The following is an 18,558-nucleotide window of genomic DNA, read 5'->3' as shown; positions in this document are numbered from 1 at the left end:
CGATGGTAAAGCAGCACTAAAAATAGCACCGTTTTACCGCTACTGCCGCTACTGCCCCAGTGTGAAAGGGGCTTTATAGTAGCGCATTGCCATACCGCAAAAAAAAAGTCTGGTCATGAAAGGGGGTAAATCTTCCAGAGGTCAAGTGGTTAAAAATGACAACTACATGATTTCACATTAGTATGCAGAGTTGCAAGTTGATCTGATTTTTGTGAAAGAGGGTCTACTTTCAATCAACCAAAAAACACATTTTATTGCCGTATAACCTTGTAAACGGTTCACAGGTGATAAATACGTTTTTTGCTTTTATGTCACTCGCACTAGCTAAAAAGACCTGTCACACAGCATGAGCACCATCACCCTATTACAGCTCGGAGCTGAGAAACGCTCCGCCCCTCCATGCGTTCCAAGCCTCGTTTTTACGCCACAAGCATACCCAATCAAATGCAGAGAGGTAAAGTGAGGTGATCAGCTATTGGTTACGATGCTGCACTCACGTCCCATGTGACAGCCTACTCTGGGTGTGCTTGTTGTATCAGTCTATCTGGAAGTAGGTGACCGGTCATGGTGAGGACTTCCTGGTGTGGTACAAAGGTATAACTGTGTAGCAGACTTGCCGTGCAGTTGTACTTTTAGTGCCAGCTTTTCATGTATTACTGTGTACAGATGGAAACGTATTGACCTTTAGGTGGTGACGTTACTGGTGAACTTGGTAATGTGGTGCAAAGGGCACCAGTAGTGTCTGAAATCACCTCTAACTCCTCCTTTCTCCATTTGCAGATTTTCAGACTTGCAGCAGCCAGCAGCCACCTCGGCTATTGCAGACTTGGAAGAAGTTTGTGCTCACACACAGCCACCATGCTGCCAAATACAGGGTAAGCCAGAACAGTGTGCATAGGAAGGAACACAGGGGGGCATGTGGTCTGTCGGCAAAGCAACAAGCCCCTTCTATATTTACACAGAGCATACTCATTAGTAAATGTATAAGGTCACAATACACCTGGGGCAAAGGGTCCTGTGACAGTGGCTGGTATAGTGCAGAGTGTTATTTACACTCAGTCTTTTTTTTTTTTGTGTACAAATGTCCGCTGTGCTTTTGCAATCTAGTTGTATAACAAAGGGGAGCACAACGACTTAGTGGTGAGTAATTCTGCCTTGTAGTACTGGGGTTACTGTAGAACTGCAAAGCCTGGTCTCTTCGCAGTATTGGGTGATGGCAGAGTAGCCCACTGAAGGCCATAGAAGACTGCTGAGAATATATCCATATGCATAATTTCTGTGATTCTTGAAACAGTGTATACATTTTTTTTTTTTGCATACTGTGCACCATCAGTCCACAGGTTGTCTTGTAATGTCTACCAAGATTTAAAAAAAAAAAGCGATTTCCCTGAGACACTAGTATATTCACATTGTGAACAGATACAGTACTAGCACACAGCAGCTCCTCCAAAAAATTACTTTGTTGAAGAAAGCCCAACGCATTAAAGCAACATCTAACCAGCTGGTCAGCTGTTGCTTTAGGCACCATTTACATGGGGCGGATCCGCTCAGCGGGAGATCGCTCCGTTAAACTCTGCTGAGCCAGCGGAACAGGTCAGTCTCTGCTCACTGAGCAGGAATGGACCTGTCAGAGCCCCGCTGCTTTCTATGGGGAGATCGGATGAAAACTGATGGCATGTCCATTTTCATCAGATCCAAGACGGGTGGCGAACGTATCGCCATACATCTGTTTTGGTCGGATGGCAGATGGGTATCAGCGGACACATCTTCGCATGTCCATTTTCATCAGATCCCATCCACCAAGACGGATGGCAAACGTATCGCCATACATCTGTTTTGATTGGATGGCGGATGGGTATCAGCAGACACATCTTCGCTGACATCCGCCTGCCCCTAGGCGTCAGTGGGTGACCCGCTCAGATCTGCCTGAAAAACAGACATGCGGAGCTGAGTGTGCTTATCATGTGAAAGGGGCCTTAAAGTGTTTGTTACCCTAAAAAAATAAAAAAAACATAGATCCTGTTCCCTTAAAGCATGTTATACAGCACAGCCCCTTCTATCACCTGAAATACCTGGCTGGTTCTGCCCTTCCACCTGTAAACTGACCATGGTTCATCATGGCTTCTGAGCCCTGACACCCATGGTCAGTTTATGTGCCTCTGTCATCCACTGTGTCTCCACTCTGCTCTTCCCTGTCATCTCCAGACACTGCCTGCCCCCTCCTGCTGCTATAAAAAACTAAATCATCTGTATGCCATCCCATGTGTTTTATAATGCTGTCTGTCCCAGTGCCTATGCTGTAAAAAAAAAAAACGTGCCGATTTCTAGCTTGTCTCAGAGCGTGACTCCTCGGCTCTCTGCTTCTCTTCCCCCTCCACCCGGATGACGTCAGCGGGGGATTCTTGGCTCTGCCTGCTATAGCTGTCATCTGGGGAAAGGAGCGGGCCGAGGAGCGGGAGACGCTCTAAGATAAGGTAGAAATCTGCAGTTTTTTTTTTTTTTTTTAATACTGCGCAGGCACTGGGATACATAGCATTATATAACAGATGGGATGGTATACAGATGATTTAGTTTTATTATGATATTGTGGCTTAACAACCACTTTAAGGCTGCATTCACACCTGAGGGTCACATTTTTGAGTGTTTTTTTTTCTGGCAATTTTTTCGAGCATTTGTATGCAGTTTTTAATTAGCCAATAGAGAAAAATATCTGCTTCATCATTTGTTGCTATGTTTTTCAGCTTTTTCATCCACTTTTAATTATTTATTTATTTTGTAAGGGGTTAGGGATTTATTATTGTATTATATTATTTATTTTGTTAGGTTAGGGGTTAGTGCAAGGCTCAAAATTTCAAGTCTTGAGCTACAAGCCAGGCCTGTAGAGCTGCACGCCACCAGTTTCCCTACCAAACCCCTACCCTGCAACGCCCCTAACTCTGCCCATGAAACACACCCTGCACCGCCCTAACTCTACCCCAAAAACACACCCTCGTAAATTATCTCATGAAATGACACTGTTGACTGTTTTGTGCAGAATTAAGTTATAAAAACAACAACTTTAACAATATTAACATAGCATATTTCATTGATCGGAGTGTGATAAAATAAGGATAAAATATGACTGGCTATTCTAGGCACTGTACACATCATTACTGCCTTGTTAAGTAAATATTTTAATGCATTTAATATATTAAATATAGCATTAAAAAAATTAAAACCAATGAATGACACTCACTGATTTTTAGGATGCAGGGAGACTTGCAGCAGAGCACAACACTGGACAGGGGAGCAGAAACTGCCAAAGTTAACTTTTCCTATTAACAAGCCGGTGATTGGTTGTCAGGCAGTCTGAGCAACCAATCATCAGCTTAATAGGAAAAGTAAACTTTGGCAGCTCCCGCCCCGCCCCACCCTCACCTCACCCAGTTCTTTGCCCCTCCTGCTGTATGCCAGACCCTGCTAAGTAAATGACAGGGAGCAGAGGCTGGGAGGAGAATTGGCTCCCGTTCAATTATTTTTTTTATTTAATTTTTTTTTTTCTCCTCCAGTGTTTTGGAGCTTCAAGCATCAAAACGCTGAGGTGTTAAGCCTCATACACATGATTGGATTTTCCAACTGGAAATGTGTGATGACAGGCTGTTGGCTGACAATCCGACCGTTTGGAAGCTCCATCAAACAATTGTTGGCCAACTTTCCGTGGACAAATGTTGAATAACAGGTTTATACATTTTCTGTGGACAAATGTCTGTTGTCGTATTTTCCAAGCGTGTGTACACAGGTCCGTTGGACAAAAGTCCAAATTACAAACATGTATACGCGGAAGCAAGGACGAGCCAGAAGCGGTCGGTCTTGTAAACTATCTTCTTTAATGGGATAATAATGAAGCTGCTTTGCTGGTGATACCGATGGAGTTATTGCAAATGAATTTTCAAAGGCTTTTTTTTTTTCTAGTGATATCAAGAATAATATTTAATGTGCCTTTTTTTTTTATTCGGGCACTTTAACACAACACCATTATCCCGTAGTTTTTAGATCAAAGATACAACTATGTTGGTGTCCCTTGTTAATTTTACATTGGATTTTTTAAAATGTAACTGCCTACTCCCAAAATGTAATTTGAAGTAAAACACAGCCAAGTATTATTCTACACAATTTTTTTAATTGTGCATTTAAAAAAAGAAAACAAATAAAATTAGACATGCTATCTGCCAATAGAACTTAACCAAAACGTGCATTCTATGCATCCAAAAATATAGAAAATATACCAAATCAAATTATTATTCAACCAAAGAAATTATGTCAAAGCAATAAATCAAAGGCCATAATAAATAACACGTTATCTCCTCCGATTCCGCAACATGGCTGGTTGATGAATGGCCAATCGGAAATGAACTGAAAAGCACAAAACGGAAAGCACGAATCAACACTCACCAAACTTCTACTAATATGAAATTATCAGAAGGAGCCTAAAGGGTGGCGCTAAAGAGCTGAAAAACAACTTAGTACATCACTACGTTCGCATTTGTTGGCCAACAATTGTGTGGCCGTGTGTATGCAAGACAAGTTTGGGCCAACGCCCTTCAGACAAAATTCCATGATTGTGTTGGCCAACAATCCGATTGTGTATACAAGGCTTTAGTGTGCTGGACTTTCTCCAATAAAGTAGTTTTTAGGGTAGCTGTTGTGTGCCAGTATTTTAACTAGTCCCATGATTTCCATGCAACGATGATGGAATACATCAAGCTTTTGCCTTTCATCAGTTTTGTGCAATGCAGATGAATGAGGAGCTATTTCTATGAATTTCCTTGCTTTTTACCATGTTGAACAAAGACATAGTTGGGGAGATTTAATAAAACTGGAGAGTGCAAAATCTGGTGCAGCGTGGCATAGAAACCAATCGGCTTCCGTTTTTTTTTTTTAATCAAGCTGAAGTTCGAAGCTGATTGGCTACCATGCACAGCTGCAACAGATTTTGCACCCTCAGGTTTTAGTAAATCCCCCATAATGTTTTTTTTTTTTTTTTAAAGATCCACAGAAAAAAGGTAGCAAAATTTATCTTCGATTCTGGAGCGTAGCTGTAATAGTCCATACGACTCCTACAAGGCACATAATTACTTGTAAATCAAACCAAATATGTGGGATCACTCTTTGCCTTCCCATCTTACCTTGGTCTTTTATTAGGACTTGGCTTCCATTGAAGAATGGCTGCATGAATAAAACTTTGTTAGGACATCCATTCTGATGGGATTATGTGATTGCCCTAGAGATGCATAGCAAAGCTTTGCTTACTAGTGTGAGAAACTACTGACGCTGCTCATGGGGTTTTCTGCTTTGTGTAATGAGCTACTATGTGTTATCTACAGCATCTGTTACAAAATGTAAACTCCACGATTAGTTACATAAAAAGCCTGTTTAAAGGTACTCATGTGAAACCATCTATGGCGGTTTGATGAAATAAATGTGTTAGGGCATCATTGTACCATATTATTATTATTATTATTATTATTATTATTATTATTATTATTATTATTATTATTATTAATAAAAAAAAAAATATATATATATATTCACCTTGCTGACTATTCAGCTCTTCGTGTATTGCAGGAGACTTGCTGGATGCACTCTCTTCATCACCGGGGCCAGTCGCGGTATTGGAAAAGCGATTGCTCTGAAGGCTGCAAGAGATGGTGCCAATGTGGTTATAGCGGCAAAGACTGCAGACCCACACCCTAAGCTTCCAGGAACAATATACACTGCAGCTGCAGAAAGTAAATATTGACCATTTGTGTTTTTTATTTATTTATAAATGTGCTTTTTTGCTTGAAAACACCGTATTTCATTTTTCTTAGAAATATGTTTGTAAATGGGAAGAGTGACACTTCTGCAGTGGTTATAGATAAACAGTACTAGAAGACAAGTCTGCAAGAAATTGCTGCTTTCTTTGTGTTCAGATTTTTTTTTTATTTATTTAGTCAGACATGATCAGCAAGCATTTCCTACAATGATGATTTTGTAATATTTGGGGGGCAGTGAGGCTGAAGACTATTAATTTGTGGATTAAATGATTAGGGTGACTGGTGTGTGTGAAGTCACAGTGGATATAAAACGTCTTATTTTATGCATTAAGGTGAAAAAACTTCTGTAGTGCTGCAGCCCCCCTTATACTTACCTGAGCCCCGTAATTCCCACTCCGGGAGTGGGCACACCAGCTCAACTTGATAGCAGCACAGCCATTTGCTCCCGTTTCTGTCACTCAAATCTAATGAAGCGGGGAGCGGGTACGAGTTCTACTTTCTGTGTCAATAGACCCAGAAGCAGGACTCGGGAGTGCGCCCACACAGGTGTCTACCATAGCAGAGCGCTTCTCCAACGTGGGCACTCGATTCGGGGAGGAGCCACCAGCGCCGTTGAGGGACACCAGAAAAGGAGGATCGGGCCACTCTGTGCAAAACGTACTGCACAGTGGAGTTGAGTACAAAATGTTGTTTAACCACCTTCAGACCGGACCATTTTGCTGGTAAATGACCAGAGGTCTTTTTACAATTTGGCACTGCGCTGCTTTAACTGGTAATTGCGCGGTCATGCAATGTTGTACCCAAACAAAATTTGCGTCCTTTTCTTCCCACAAATAGAGCTTTCTTTTGATGGTATTTGATTGCCTCTGCGATTTTTATTTTTTGCGATATAAACGTAAAAAGACCGCAAATTTTGAAAAAAAATGATATTTTCTACTTTTTGTTATTAGAAAAATCCAATAAACTCAATTTTAGTCATACATTTAGGCCAAAATGTATTCAGCCACATGTCTTTGGTAAAAAAAAAGTCAATAATTGTATATTTATTGGTTTGCGCAAAAGTTGTCACATCTACAAACTAAGGTACGTTTTCTGGAATTTACGCAGCTTTTAGTTTACGACTGCCTATCTCATTTCTTGAGGTGCTAAAATGGCAGGGCAGTACAACCCCCCCCCAAATGACCCCATTTTGGAAAGTAGACACCCTAAGGAAATTGATAAGTGGCATGTTGAGCCCATTGAATATTTTATTTTTTTGCCTCAAGCGATTGAATAATGACAAAAAATAATTTTTTTTTTTTTTTTACACAAAGTTGTCACTAAATGATATATTGCTCACACATGCTATGGGCATATGTGAAATGACACCCCAAAATAAATTCTGCTGCTTCTCCTGAGTACGGGGATACCACATATGTGGGACTTTTTGGGAGCCTAGCCACGTACGGGGCCCCGAAAACCAAGAACCGCCTTCAGGTTTTCTAAGGGCGTAAATATTTGACTTCACTCCTCACTACCTATTACAGTTTTGAAGGCCATAAAATGCCAAGATGGCACAAAACCCCCACAAATGACCCCATTTTAGAAAGTAGACACCCCAAGCTATTTGCTGAGAGGCATGTTGAGTCCATGGAATATTTTATATTTTGCCACAAGTTGCGGGAAAATTACAAACTTTTTTTTTTTTTTTTTTTTCTTCTTCACAAAGTTGTCACTAAATGATATATTACTCACACATGCCATGGGCATATGTGAAATGACACCCCAAAATAAATTCTGCTGCTTCTCCTGAGTACGGGGATACCACATATGTGGGACTTTTTGGGAGCCTAGCCACGTACGGGGCCCCGAAAACCAAGAACCGCCTTCAGGTTTTCTAAGGGCGTAAATATTTGACTTCACTCCTCACTACCTATTACAGTTTTGAAGGCCATAAAATGCCAAGATGGCACAAAACCCCCACAAATGACCCCATTTTAGAAAGTAGACACCCCAAGCTATTTGCTGAGAGGCATGTTGAGTCCATGGAATATTTTATATTTTGCCACAAGTTGCGGGAAAATTACAAACTTTTTTTTTTTTTTTTTTTTCTTCTTCACAAAGTTGTCACTAAATGATATATTGCTCACACATGCTATGGGCATATGTGAAATGACACCCCAAAATAAATTCTGCTGCTTCTCCTGAGTACGGGGATACCACATATGTGGGACTTTTTGGGAGCCTAGCCGCGTACGGGGCCCCGAAAACCAAGCACCGCCTTCAGGCTTTCTAAGGGCGTTACAGTTTTGAAGGCCATAAAATGCCAAGATGGCACAAACCCCCCCCCAAATGACCCCATTTTGGAAAGTAGACACCCCTAAATTTAGGGGTACACTAGTGAGACTAGGTAATAAATGGCGGGTGCCCTGAAACTATAAAAAAAATAACTAACCAACCAGCGTCACCTGTAACAATTATATGGTGATCACTGGTGAAAGGGTTAACTAGGGGGCAATCAGGGGGCTTTATGCGGTAGTATATGGGGTTCCCTGGCGCTATAAAAAGCTGCGGCGAACCTAAATACCTACCTGCCTAACTAGCGTCACCTGTGACACTAATACAGTGATCAGAAAAACGATCGCTTATTAGGCTGGGTTCACACTGGAGCGATGTGGGAACGCCACGAATGCGCGGCGGGTTCCCGCATCGCATGCCTCCCGGCGGCAGTTCACACTGCCCTATGCGAACTGCTGGGAGTGTCAGTGAAATGTTATTGACACCCCCAGATCAGTTCGCATATCGCAGTGCGATCTGCAAACTCGGATCGCATGGTGTGAACACCCATGCGATCCGATTCTGCTGCGGGCCAAAAAAAGGGTCCCGTGCGAATTTGCGGCGGGTGCGACACGAATTCAGCCATACTATCTGTATGGCTGAACTCGAATCGCACAGAGATCGGATGTGATTTGCACTGCAGTGCGGTGCGAATCACATTCGTTCTCATAAACCGCTGCAATGTGAACCCAGCCTTAGTGATACTGGCGAGGGGGGGTGATCATGGGGTTAAACCTTTATTGGGGGGGTTAGGGGGGCACATTAGAACTAAAGGGGGCTAACCCTAACTGCCCTAACAGTTATTACAGTCACAAATGACACCAATGCAAAAAAAAAAAAAAAAAAGCAATTGGTGTCACTGTGACTGGGGGGGCAGGGGTAATTGGGGGGTGATCGGGGGGTAAAGGGGGGGTGTGAGTGTGCCTGGCATGTTCTACTGTGTAGTGTAGTGCTTGTGCAACTCACCGATGCTCTCTCCTCGGTGCCGGAACGAAAAATATCGACACGGAGGAGAGAATACATCACTTCCTCTCCTGTGTTTACATTACAGGAGAGGAAGTGATGTCACGGGACATTTTCATTCGTCGGGAGCGATCGCGAGGGGGTGGCCATGAATGTATGGCCGTCCCCTCGTCCGGGATCGCTCCCGAACGAATACCGACCGCCGCAGGCACCGGGCGGGGGCCCGATCGGGCCCCCGACCCGCGGGCAGGCAAGGACGTACATGTAAGCCCTTATGCCTGCCCGTGCCATTCTGTCAACGTACATCGTCGTGCGGCGGTCGGCAAGTGGTTAACCGGTTCCCGACCAGCGCACGCCGATGTACGTCAGCAGAATGGCACGGGCAGGCAAATGGGCGTACCTTTACGTCCCTTTAAATTTGCCGCCCTGCCATCACAAGTGCGCCGGCACGCTCGCGTGCCGGTCGGGGCACCCGTGAGTCCGGTCGCGGGTCCGTGGATTCGATCGCCCCGCAGGCATAACCGCGATCGTCTCACGGGGCAGCTGAATGGAGAGATGCCGTTGTAAACAGCATCTCCCCGTTCTGGCTAGCAACTAGTGACGCTGATCTCTGCTCCATGTGATTGGAGCAGAGATCAGTGTTCACTAAATGAAAGCCCAGCCCCCAACAGTTAGTAACACACCCCTAGGAACACTTAACCCCTTAACTGCCAGTGTCATTTACACAGGAATCACTGCATTTATATAGCAGTGATTTCTGTATAAATGAGAATGGTCCCAAAAATGTGTCAAAAATGTCTGTTGTGTCCGCCATAATGTCGTAGTCACAATAAAAATCGCTCATCGCCGCCATTACTAGTAAAAAAAATTATTATTAATAAAAATGCCATAAAACTATCCCCTATTTTGTAATCGCTATAACTTTTGCGCAAACCAATCAATAATTGCTTATTGCAATTTTTTTTTTTCCAAAAATATGTAGAAGACGTATCGGCCTAAACTGAGGGAAAAAATGTTTTTTTATATATTTTTGGGGGATATTTAAAAAGTAAAAAATGCGTTTTTTTTTCAAAATTGTCGCTCTATTTTTGTTTATAGCGCAAAAAATAAAAACCGCAGGGGTGATCAAATACCACTAAAAGAAATCTCTATTTGTGGGAAAAAAGGACGTCAATTTTGTTTGGGAGCTACTTCGCATGACCGCACAATTGTCAGTTAAAGCAACACAGTGCCGAATCGCAAAAAGTGGTCTGGTCTTTGGCCAGCAAAATGGTCTGGGGCTGAAGTGGTTAAAAAAAACAAAAAACCCTTTAAACTAATACTTTTGTTGAAGCACCGTTTTGATTTTATTACAGCACTCAGTCTTTTTAGGTATGAGTTTATCAGCATGGCACATCTTGACTTGGAATTATTTGCCCACTCTTCTTTGCAAAAACACTCCAAATCTTTCAGATTGCGAGGGCATCTCCTGTGCACAGCCCTTTTCAGATCACCCCACAGATTTTCATTCGGATTTAGATCGGGGCTGTGGCGGGGCCATTCCAAAACTTTAATCCTCTTCTCTTGAAGCCATTCGTTTGTTAATTTGGATGTATGCTTTGGGTCGTTGTCATGATGAAATTTCTCATGTTCAGCTTTCTAGCAAAAGCCTGAAGGTTTTGTGCCAATATTAACTGGTATTGGGAACTGTTCATAATTCCCACTACCATGACTAAGGCCCCTATTCCAGCTGAAGAAAAACAGCCCCAAAGCAGATGCTGCCACCACCATGCTTCACTGTGGGTATGGCGTTCAACCTTTGGTTTCATCAGACCATAACACATTTTCCTGAATGCTTTTGGGAGACTTCATATGTGTTTTTGTAGAATTTATCCAGGCTTGGGTGTTTTTCTTCATAAGAAAAGGCTTCCGTCTTGCCACTCTACCCAATAGCCCAGACGTGAAGAATATGAGAGATTGTCACATGAACCACACAGCCAGTACTTGCCAGATATTCCTGCAACTCCTTTAATGTTGCTGTAGGCCTCTTGGCAGCCTCCCTGACCAGTTTTCTTCTCGTCATAAATTTTTGTGAGACGTCCAGTTCTTGGTAATGTCACTGTTGTACCATGGTTTCTCCACTTGATGATGACTGTCTTCAATGTGTTCCATGCCCTGGAAATTATTTTGTACCCTTCTCCTGGCTGATACTTTTTAACAATGAGATCCCTCTGATGCTTTGGAAGCTCTCTACAAACCATGGCTTTTGCTGTAGGATGCGACTAAGAAAATGTCTGGAAAGACCACCTAGAACAGCTGAACTTTATTTGGGGTTAATCAGAGTTTTAATGTGATTGCTTTATTCTGTACACAGCTACATCCCCAGTTATAAGAGGGTGTGCACACTTATGCAACCACATTATTTTATTGTTTTATTTTTTACAAACCCCCCCCGAAAGGTTTTCAGGTTTTTTTTTTTCCCTCAAAAAAGAATTTTTATTGCGATTAAACATAGGAAATACACAAACACAGGTTTCAGTTAAAACAATGCACAGTAGATACCCCGCCTCCCCCTCCCCCCAAGCATCAGGATAAATACATCTTTACGTTTCTGTACTATCAACTACACATCCCGAGTTAAATCGGCATTTGAATTTAAAGCGGTAACCTGTCCATAATTAGATCTACTGGAGATAAGCCAGCTGTGTTTAACCGTGAGGACCGTAACCTGTCAAATTTACCAGAGCGGCCATGATGTCGGAAGAAATATATTTCAAATTGTAAGGTAGCTCCCATCAGGGCTATCCATTCCTTTTAGAGTAGGAGGCTCAGTCACCTTCCAGCATCTTAGAATGAGCTTACGGGCTTGAAAGAGAGCCCTTGTAATTGCCTGTTAAGTGTTATCTTCAATTGGAAGGTCATCAAGGATTCCAAAAATGCACGGTTTGGGATCCTGTGGAACATTGACCTGAAATACTTTATTAATAGTTGTTGTAATAACTCCTGTCCAGTGGAGGTGTTGTTTTGGGCAATGCCTTAAAAATGATCCCTAGCGCTCCAAGCTGCATGCCTGGGCTTGGTCTAACTCCTCTTGGCAAGGCGCCCACACCCGAACTTTCCCCCTCCTTCCTTCCCCCTCTTTTCTCTCTATCTTTTCTTCTTTTTGTTCCCTATCTCTCTTCACTCTTCTTTGTAATCTCTCCCATTGCTAACGAATTCTGCTGCCCCCCGCAGGAGGGGGTAGTGGAAGAAGGGCCTGCCCTCCGGAAACGACGAGGGAACGAGTTGCCTGGTTCTGGAACCAGTCTCGATACCATCCCCTACTCATTTTCCCTCCTTTTCTTGTGTTTATTATAAGTATAATGTGATGGCTGGCCCTTTGGTTTCATATTCATGCTTTGTAGCCCCTGCGAGGGCGCACAAGGAGCAGATTGTAGTCTCTTGTTTATTCCTGTTTATTCAAATTTTCAATAAACATATTGAAACAGAAAAATAAATAAATAAAAATGGTCCCTAGAACACTTAGTGCAATCAGAGCTCTCTCTTATGCCAATCTTATACAGTCCCACAGGTTTAAGGTGTACTCCCAGACTCAGTACAATATACAGCTGGGATAAACGTTGTGCTGTATTGAGAGAGCACAACTGTACGGCCTGTAACACTTCTTCCCATTGGTCTTCAAAAGTGCCCACATCACTCTCCTACCTGGTTATCACTCTGGCTGGGAAGCCATTTAGGAATACAGACAATAACATAAAGTAAGACCTGGAGCTAAATCCCTTAAAATGGGATACCTCTGTCATATAATGGAAGACAGGAGCTGGAGATTGTATCCATAAGGCTCAGCCAGTTTGTGCCTTAATCACACGATGTAGCTGTAAATAAGGGAAATGCATAGATTGTGGTAACCTAAATTTAGCCTGTAATTCCAAAAAGCACAGTTTACCACTAGAAAAGCTATGTACCAGGTGTGCAACACCAAAGAATTTCCACCTTGCTGCACATATCGGGGATTGTAGTTACTTTTATAGTACCTATTGTCCCAAATAGGGCTATAACCAATGAAGCTGGTAATATCCTGTAGCTGCCTGTGTTACAGATTTTCTGCATCAGAGCATAGGTAGGAAAGAGTTTGTTGGACTTGGCTAAAGCCTCCAATCCTGTGGCCACTCTATGTGTCCTGTGTGACATATCTTAGAAGGACCATACTTGGATCTTCATTACCTCCCTCACTGATTATCTCCTTGGGCAATGTGCTTCAGTTTGTTTTTCAATTGAGTCGTTAAATTTATAGGTCACATTAAAGGTGAAAAAAGTTCTAAAATCATTTCTTTGTCTCAATATAAATATATATTGAGCAGGAGAACACAGCGTGGACAGTTCTCTATTTGTGTTGGCAACTCGGTCTGCTTTCCTCTAATGATCAAACTAGTACACACACGTACACACACGTACACACACGTACACACACACACACACCAGTGTCCTGTTGTTTCTCATCTCCCAGCTCTCAGTTCTGTCATAAAGGAATGATGAGCAAAACACAAATGGTTTGCCTTTCATTTCTATTTTAAAGTGAGGGTTTACATATGCTTTAACCACTTTAGCCCCAGAAGGATTTACCCCCTTAATAACCAGGCCAATTATTTGCGATGCAGTACTGCACCGCTTTAACTAACAATTGTGCGACATTATACCCAAACAAAATTGATGACTCTATTTATGGGGAAAAAAAATTATTTCTTTTGGTGGTATTTGCTCACCTCTGCAGGTTTTATTTTTTTTGCGCTATAAAGAAAAAAAAAACTTTTTTACTTTCTGCTTTAACAGACACTAAGTGCAGGGGAGCTATAGGCTCTTGCTGCTCTCAGTGAAAATCTGTGGCTTACTGGCGTTGGACGCACACGTGGGTACCTCCATAGCACCCGGCTTGCAGAGGGGGCATTTGAAGGAGGGAGAAGCAGACAGTGCTGGTGGGAGACTGCCAAAAAGTATGTAAGGGACTGCTTTTTGCTAATTTTGTTGCATAGAGCTGGAAAAGCTAATGCCTTTTTTTTTTTTTTTTTTTTTTTTTTGGGCCAAAAAAATAAAAACCGTTACCTTTTTAAATGCTGTATTAGTATCCGGTATGTACTGTCTCAATTTTTTATACAGTAATGGATAAATAAAATACATGCTTAACTTGCATTTCTATTTTAACCTTAGTTGAAGCGGTTGGTGGAAGAGCCTTGTCTTGCATTGTTGATGTGAGAGACGAAAAACAAGTCAGTGATGCTGTGGAGAAAGCAGTGAGCACATTTGGAGGTAAGATTTATTGTTGGCCTGTAACTTGTTTCAGATCCAGTCTCAAGAGTTCCACCAAAGTGTATCTTTAAAATAGCATGGCAAGCAAGCAGCAGTTATCTACATTTTTAACTGTAGCTAGTAAATGCAGAAAGTAAAAGTAGATTAAGGTATGTAGTTTAGGTTTGGTAATGGCATAGAAATCAATATCAAAATATCTAGAAACTTTAAAGCTTGCCATTGCTGCAGAACTTACAGTTGTTTATTGGGACCACATTTTTGAAATGTGTACTTTTATTTATTTATTTTTTTGTGTTCTGACGTATTTGATAAAAAATAATAATTACATGTTATGCTTTTGTGTTGGACCCTGTCTAACCGTATGTGGTACACATGGGCTGCCTAGCGCCATGAAGCTTAAACAGTGCCCAGTCTTTTGCAGGTACCCATACAGTGAAGTTTGGGCTTCACTACGTAATGCTTAAGTAAGTACGTAAGTTGCAGCTTGTGGTTTTACATCTTTAGTGACAGCTGATGGACAACTCAAGCAAAGTGTTAAAACATTAGACAAGTGTAAAGTTCGTAGCTGGATATGGTTTGAGGAGGTGGTATTCAGGTAGTGTTGTGACATGGGTAAAAGGTTAGGGTTGATGGCATCCAAGCAAACAGAAACCAGGATCATAACCAGGATGCTTACAAGGGCAAACCAGAAACTTGGGTTGCACCGATACTAAGCATTTGAGTATTGGTACTCATGCAAATGTGCCAATACCTTAATGTTCGGCTCTTTCATCTGTCAGAGAGATCCCCCCCCCCCCGACATGAAATATACACAAAAGAATGCAGGCAGTCATTAGTTAAGGAGAGCGGGGCCGTCGCGTACTTAACCAATGACATTTCAGCTGTCAGTTGGGATTTTCCTTCCCCACAGTGGACTGCCAGGCTCTGCCCCCTCCTCCGCCGGTTCCGCCCCACCCCCTTAGCTCCGTGTTTTTGTTTTTGTGTCTTCCGGTGATGTGCTTCTCCTTCTGGGGTGGCTGCTGGGTGACAGATCTGCCTCCCTGGTGAGTAGTGTGTCCTGCACTACCCCCCTCTCCACCCTAAACAATAGCCCCCCCCCCCTTTTCCACCTCTCCGCCCTAAACAATAACCCCCTCTCCACCAAAAAAATGTTAGTTATAAAAATGTAAATAAAATAAAAAAAAAAAGTAAAAATTGTTATCGGTATCAGCGAGTACTTGAGGAAAAGTATCGGTACTCATACTCTGTCTTACAAAAACTGGTATCGGTGCAACCCTACCAGAAACCTTTTTGTGAGATAACGTTTCAATGTTTTAGAGCTGGTTTTAGGGCTCTAAACGAATACATATCGCCTAATCTGTTTATAAATACTAATTTAAGCATCAAATGTCTAGCAAGATGATTAACCAGTTTGCCTCTAGAACAATATTTTCATTTTCTTTATCGTACATCACAGGACACAGCAGCCATAATAACTGGGTTATACACCACCTACTGGTGAATGGACACTGATAAATCAATCAAACAAGAAGTCCTCCCATATATAACCCCCCCCCCCCCCCCTCCTACACAAGAAGTACCTACGTTTTTTCGCCAGTGTCTGTTAGGTGGATGTTCACTGATTTGACATGTCCTCTCTGAGCATACTTTGAGGTCTGGGCAGTTCTATTAAGAATCATGGACTTCAGTCGGATCCATTCGAAAAGGCTATCGGCCAAAATGGATGGTTCCCGAGCCTCATTGGAAGGAGAGGAGATTCTTCGAGGTTTTGCCTGTAATGCAGCCTAATGGCGCTAGACCCTGTGTAATGGAACCCTATGCAGTGTTTGTTCTGACCAAGGTGCTTTCCAGCAGGGTGCTATACTGGTCCAGGGGAGTGGACCCCAGATTAAGGGGGGCCCAGTCTCTGAAGGTCTTTTATGACCAGGCTTGCCGTGATGGGTGAAGATTGGACTCCTGTTATGTTCAGAGTCCTGCAGGCTGTAAGCTGTAGAAAAAATCCATATTTTTTTTGCACACGTTGAAATCTGTAGTCTTTCCTATAAAATTGCTGGAAACCCCTAGAACAATATATATTATCTAAAAGCAGAGGCCCTATAGAATAAAAAATACTCTGCAATACCCTGCCAATAGTCTACCAATACTTTTCCATAACCCAGCCAATATTACAGTGGGAGAGATTGTGAATATTGCAGTGGGGACTATATGGTGGTGGAATTTTCACAGGTTTTTGCAAATTCAAATATTTGCTGATCCAAAAAATTATCCGATCCATTACTCTGATCCGTGAGTTTTTTGATCCGTAGCACCCCTAGCAAGCGATTGAAAAGGCCATGTTTTTTTACTGACCTGATCTAGACACGGATGCATAGTTCTCTATGGCACAATGTGCTTACAGTTGGGTAAAGATCCATAATACAGCAATGAGAACAGAAATTTTACGCTTGAGTGCAGCAATTTATGCACATACGCAATAAAAATAAAATACTGATGGAGTTGTAACCATTCTTTACTGTATAAAAAATGGAAAAGCAATTTTTGATTATTTTGGTGTAAATTTTTTATTTTTTTTTAAGAATGAATGAAAAGCGTCAGTGTTGCAAAAAAAATGCAAAGACAGTGTTTTCAAATAGAGGTGTATTACTTTGTTCCCTTGCAGCTCAGAGGTAATGCTGAAATCGTAGGCATCCAAAGCACCTGAAAGTGTCACCAGAAGGGTTTTCCCTCTTGGAGGATCTCCCCTCTATTCTTGTTCCAGTGACAAATAAAAATGTTGGATTTCCCCTCAATTTTGGTCCCAGTGACAATGGTCATTAAGAGAAATGGAGTGTAACTCTCCCTAACAAAAGACACAGGCAGTGATTGAAAACCTTTGTTCTAGCCCCTCACCACTCCAAAACTAACTTGCAAAACAATTGGTCTTAAGATACATTTTAATAGCTGCAGGGATAAACCAGCATAGTGGCTGGAGTTGGGAGACGCACACAGCCAATACGCCCAACGGGTCTCTAAATCTGCCAGAAACCTTTTATCGGCTGTAAAGAAATCACTACTGGTAAGCTACTACCGGTTGCTGCATTCACACTGAATGCCATTAATGGTTTTTACATGCATTTTATTTGCATTTGTACAAACATTTTCAAGTGTTTTCGCTTAGGCGTTTCTGTATTTAATAATTTTTTGGGAATGGAAAGCTAGTTACCAGGGAGGGAAAAAAAAAGAATGTTTATGCACACTTTGCACTGAAGTCTGGGAGGCCAAAATGCTTGAAGCTTGTAGTTTAACCACTTACAGACCGGACCATTTTGCTGGTCAAAGACCAGATTACTTTTTGCGCAGTTGTGCGACGTGGCTCCCAAACAAAATTGACGTCCTTTTTTTCCCACAAATAGAGCTTTCTTTTGGTGGTATTTGATCACCCCTGCGGTTTTTATTTTTTGCGCTATAAACAAAAATAGAGCGACAATTTTGAAAAAAACGCATTACTTTTTACTTTTTGTTATAATAAATATCCCCCAAAAATATATAAAAAAACATTTTTTTCCTCAGTTTAGGTCGATACGTATTCTTCTACATATTTTTGGTAAAAAAAAATCGCAATAAGAGATTATTGATTGGTTTGCGCAAAAGTTATAGCGTTTACAAAATAGGGATAGTTTTATAGCATTTTTATTAATAATAATTTTTTTATTATTATTTTTTTTTTTTTACTAGTAATGGCGGCGATCAGCGATTTTTATTGTGACTGCGACATTGTGGGGGACCCATCGGACATTTTTGACACATTTTTGGGACCATTGTCATTTATACAGTAATCACTGCTATATAAATGCAGTGATTCCTGTGTAAATGACACTGGCAGTGAAGGGGTTAACCAGTGGGTGGCAGTGTAGGGGTTAAGTGTTCCTAGGAGTGTGTTACTAACTGTGGGGGGGTTGGGCTTTCATTTAGTGAACACTGATCTCTGCTCCAATCACATGGAGCAGAGATCAGCGTCACTAGTTGCTAGGCAGAATGGAGAAATGCTGTTTACACGGCATTTCCTCCATTCAGCCGTCCCGTGAGACGATCGCGGGGATCCCCGCGGCGATCCAGTCAGCGGGTCCCGCGACCTGACTCACAGGGGTCCCGACCAGCGCGGGAGTGCGCCGCCGGCGGAGCGCTCCCGATGGCAGGGCGGCATTGGACGTACCTGTACGCC

At 42.2% G+C, this 18,558-nt stretch overlaps 1 protein-coding gene across 3 annotated transcripts in view; it reads left to right on the top strand.

Annotated features, from left to right (window-relative positions):
• The first annotated feature begins 451 nt into the window (after positions 1-451).
• HSDL2 (hydroxysteroid dehydrogenase like 2) overlaps positions 452-18,558 on the top strand; it is a 116,558-nt gene continuing 98,451 nt past the window's right edge. The window contains exons 1-4 of one of the 3 annotated variants that reach the window (XM_077475336.1): positions 452-567; positions 781-875; positions 5,605-5,768; positions 14,259-14,357. In XM_077475336.1, the coding sequence (XP_077331462.1) occupies positions 565-567; positions 781-875; positions 5,605-5,768; positions 14,259-14,357 (361 nt within the window). In that variant the 5' untranslated portion in view covers positions 452-564. The other 2 variants (XM_077475335.1, XM_077475337.1) reach the window with 2 other exon arrangements.

The sequence above is a fragment of the Lithobates pipiens genome, unplaced genomic scaffold, assembly GCF_037356315.1.
Source record: "Lithobates pipiens isolate NorthernLeopardFrog02 unplaced genomic scaffold, aLitPip1_a1.2 Scaffold_13, whole genome shotgun sequence".
NCBI lineage: Eukaryota > Metazoa > Chordata > Amphibia > Anura > Ranidae > Lithobates > Lithobates pipiens.
This window is presented reverse-complemented; position numbering and strand designations above follow the sequence as displayed.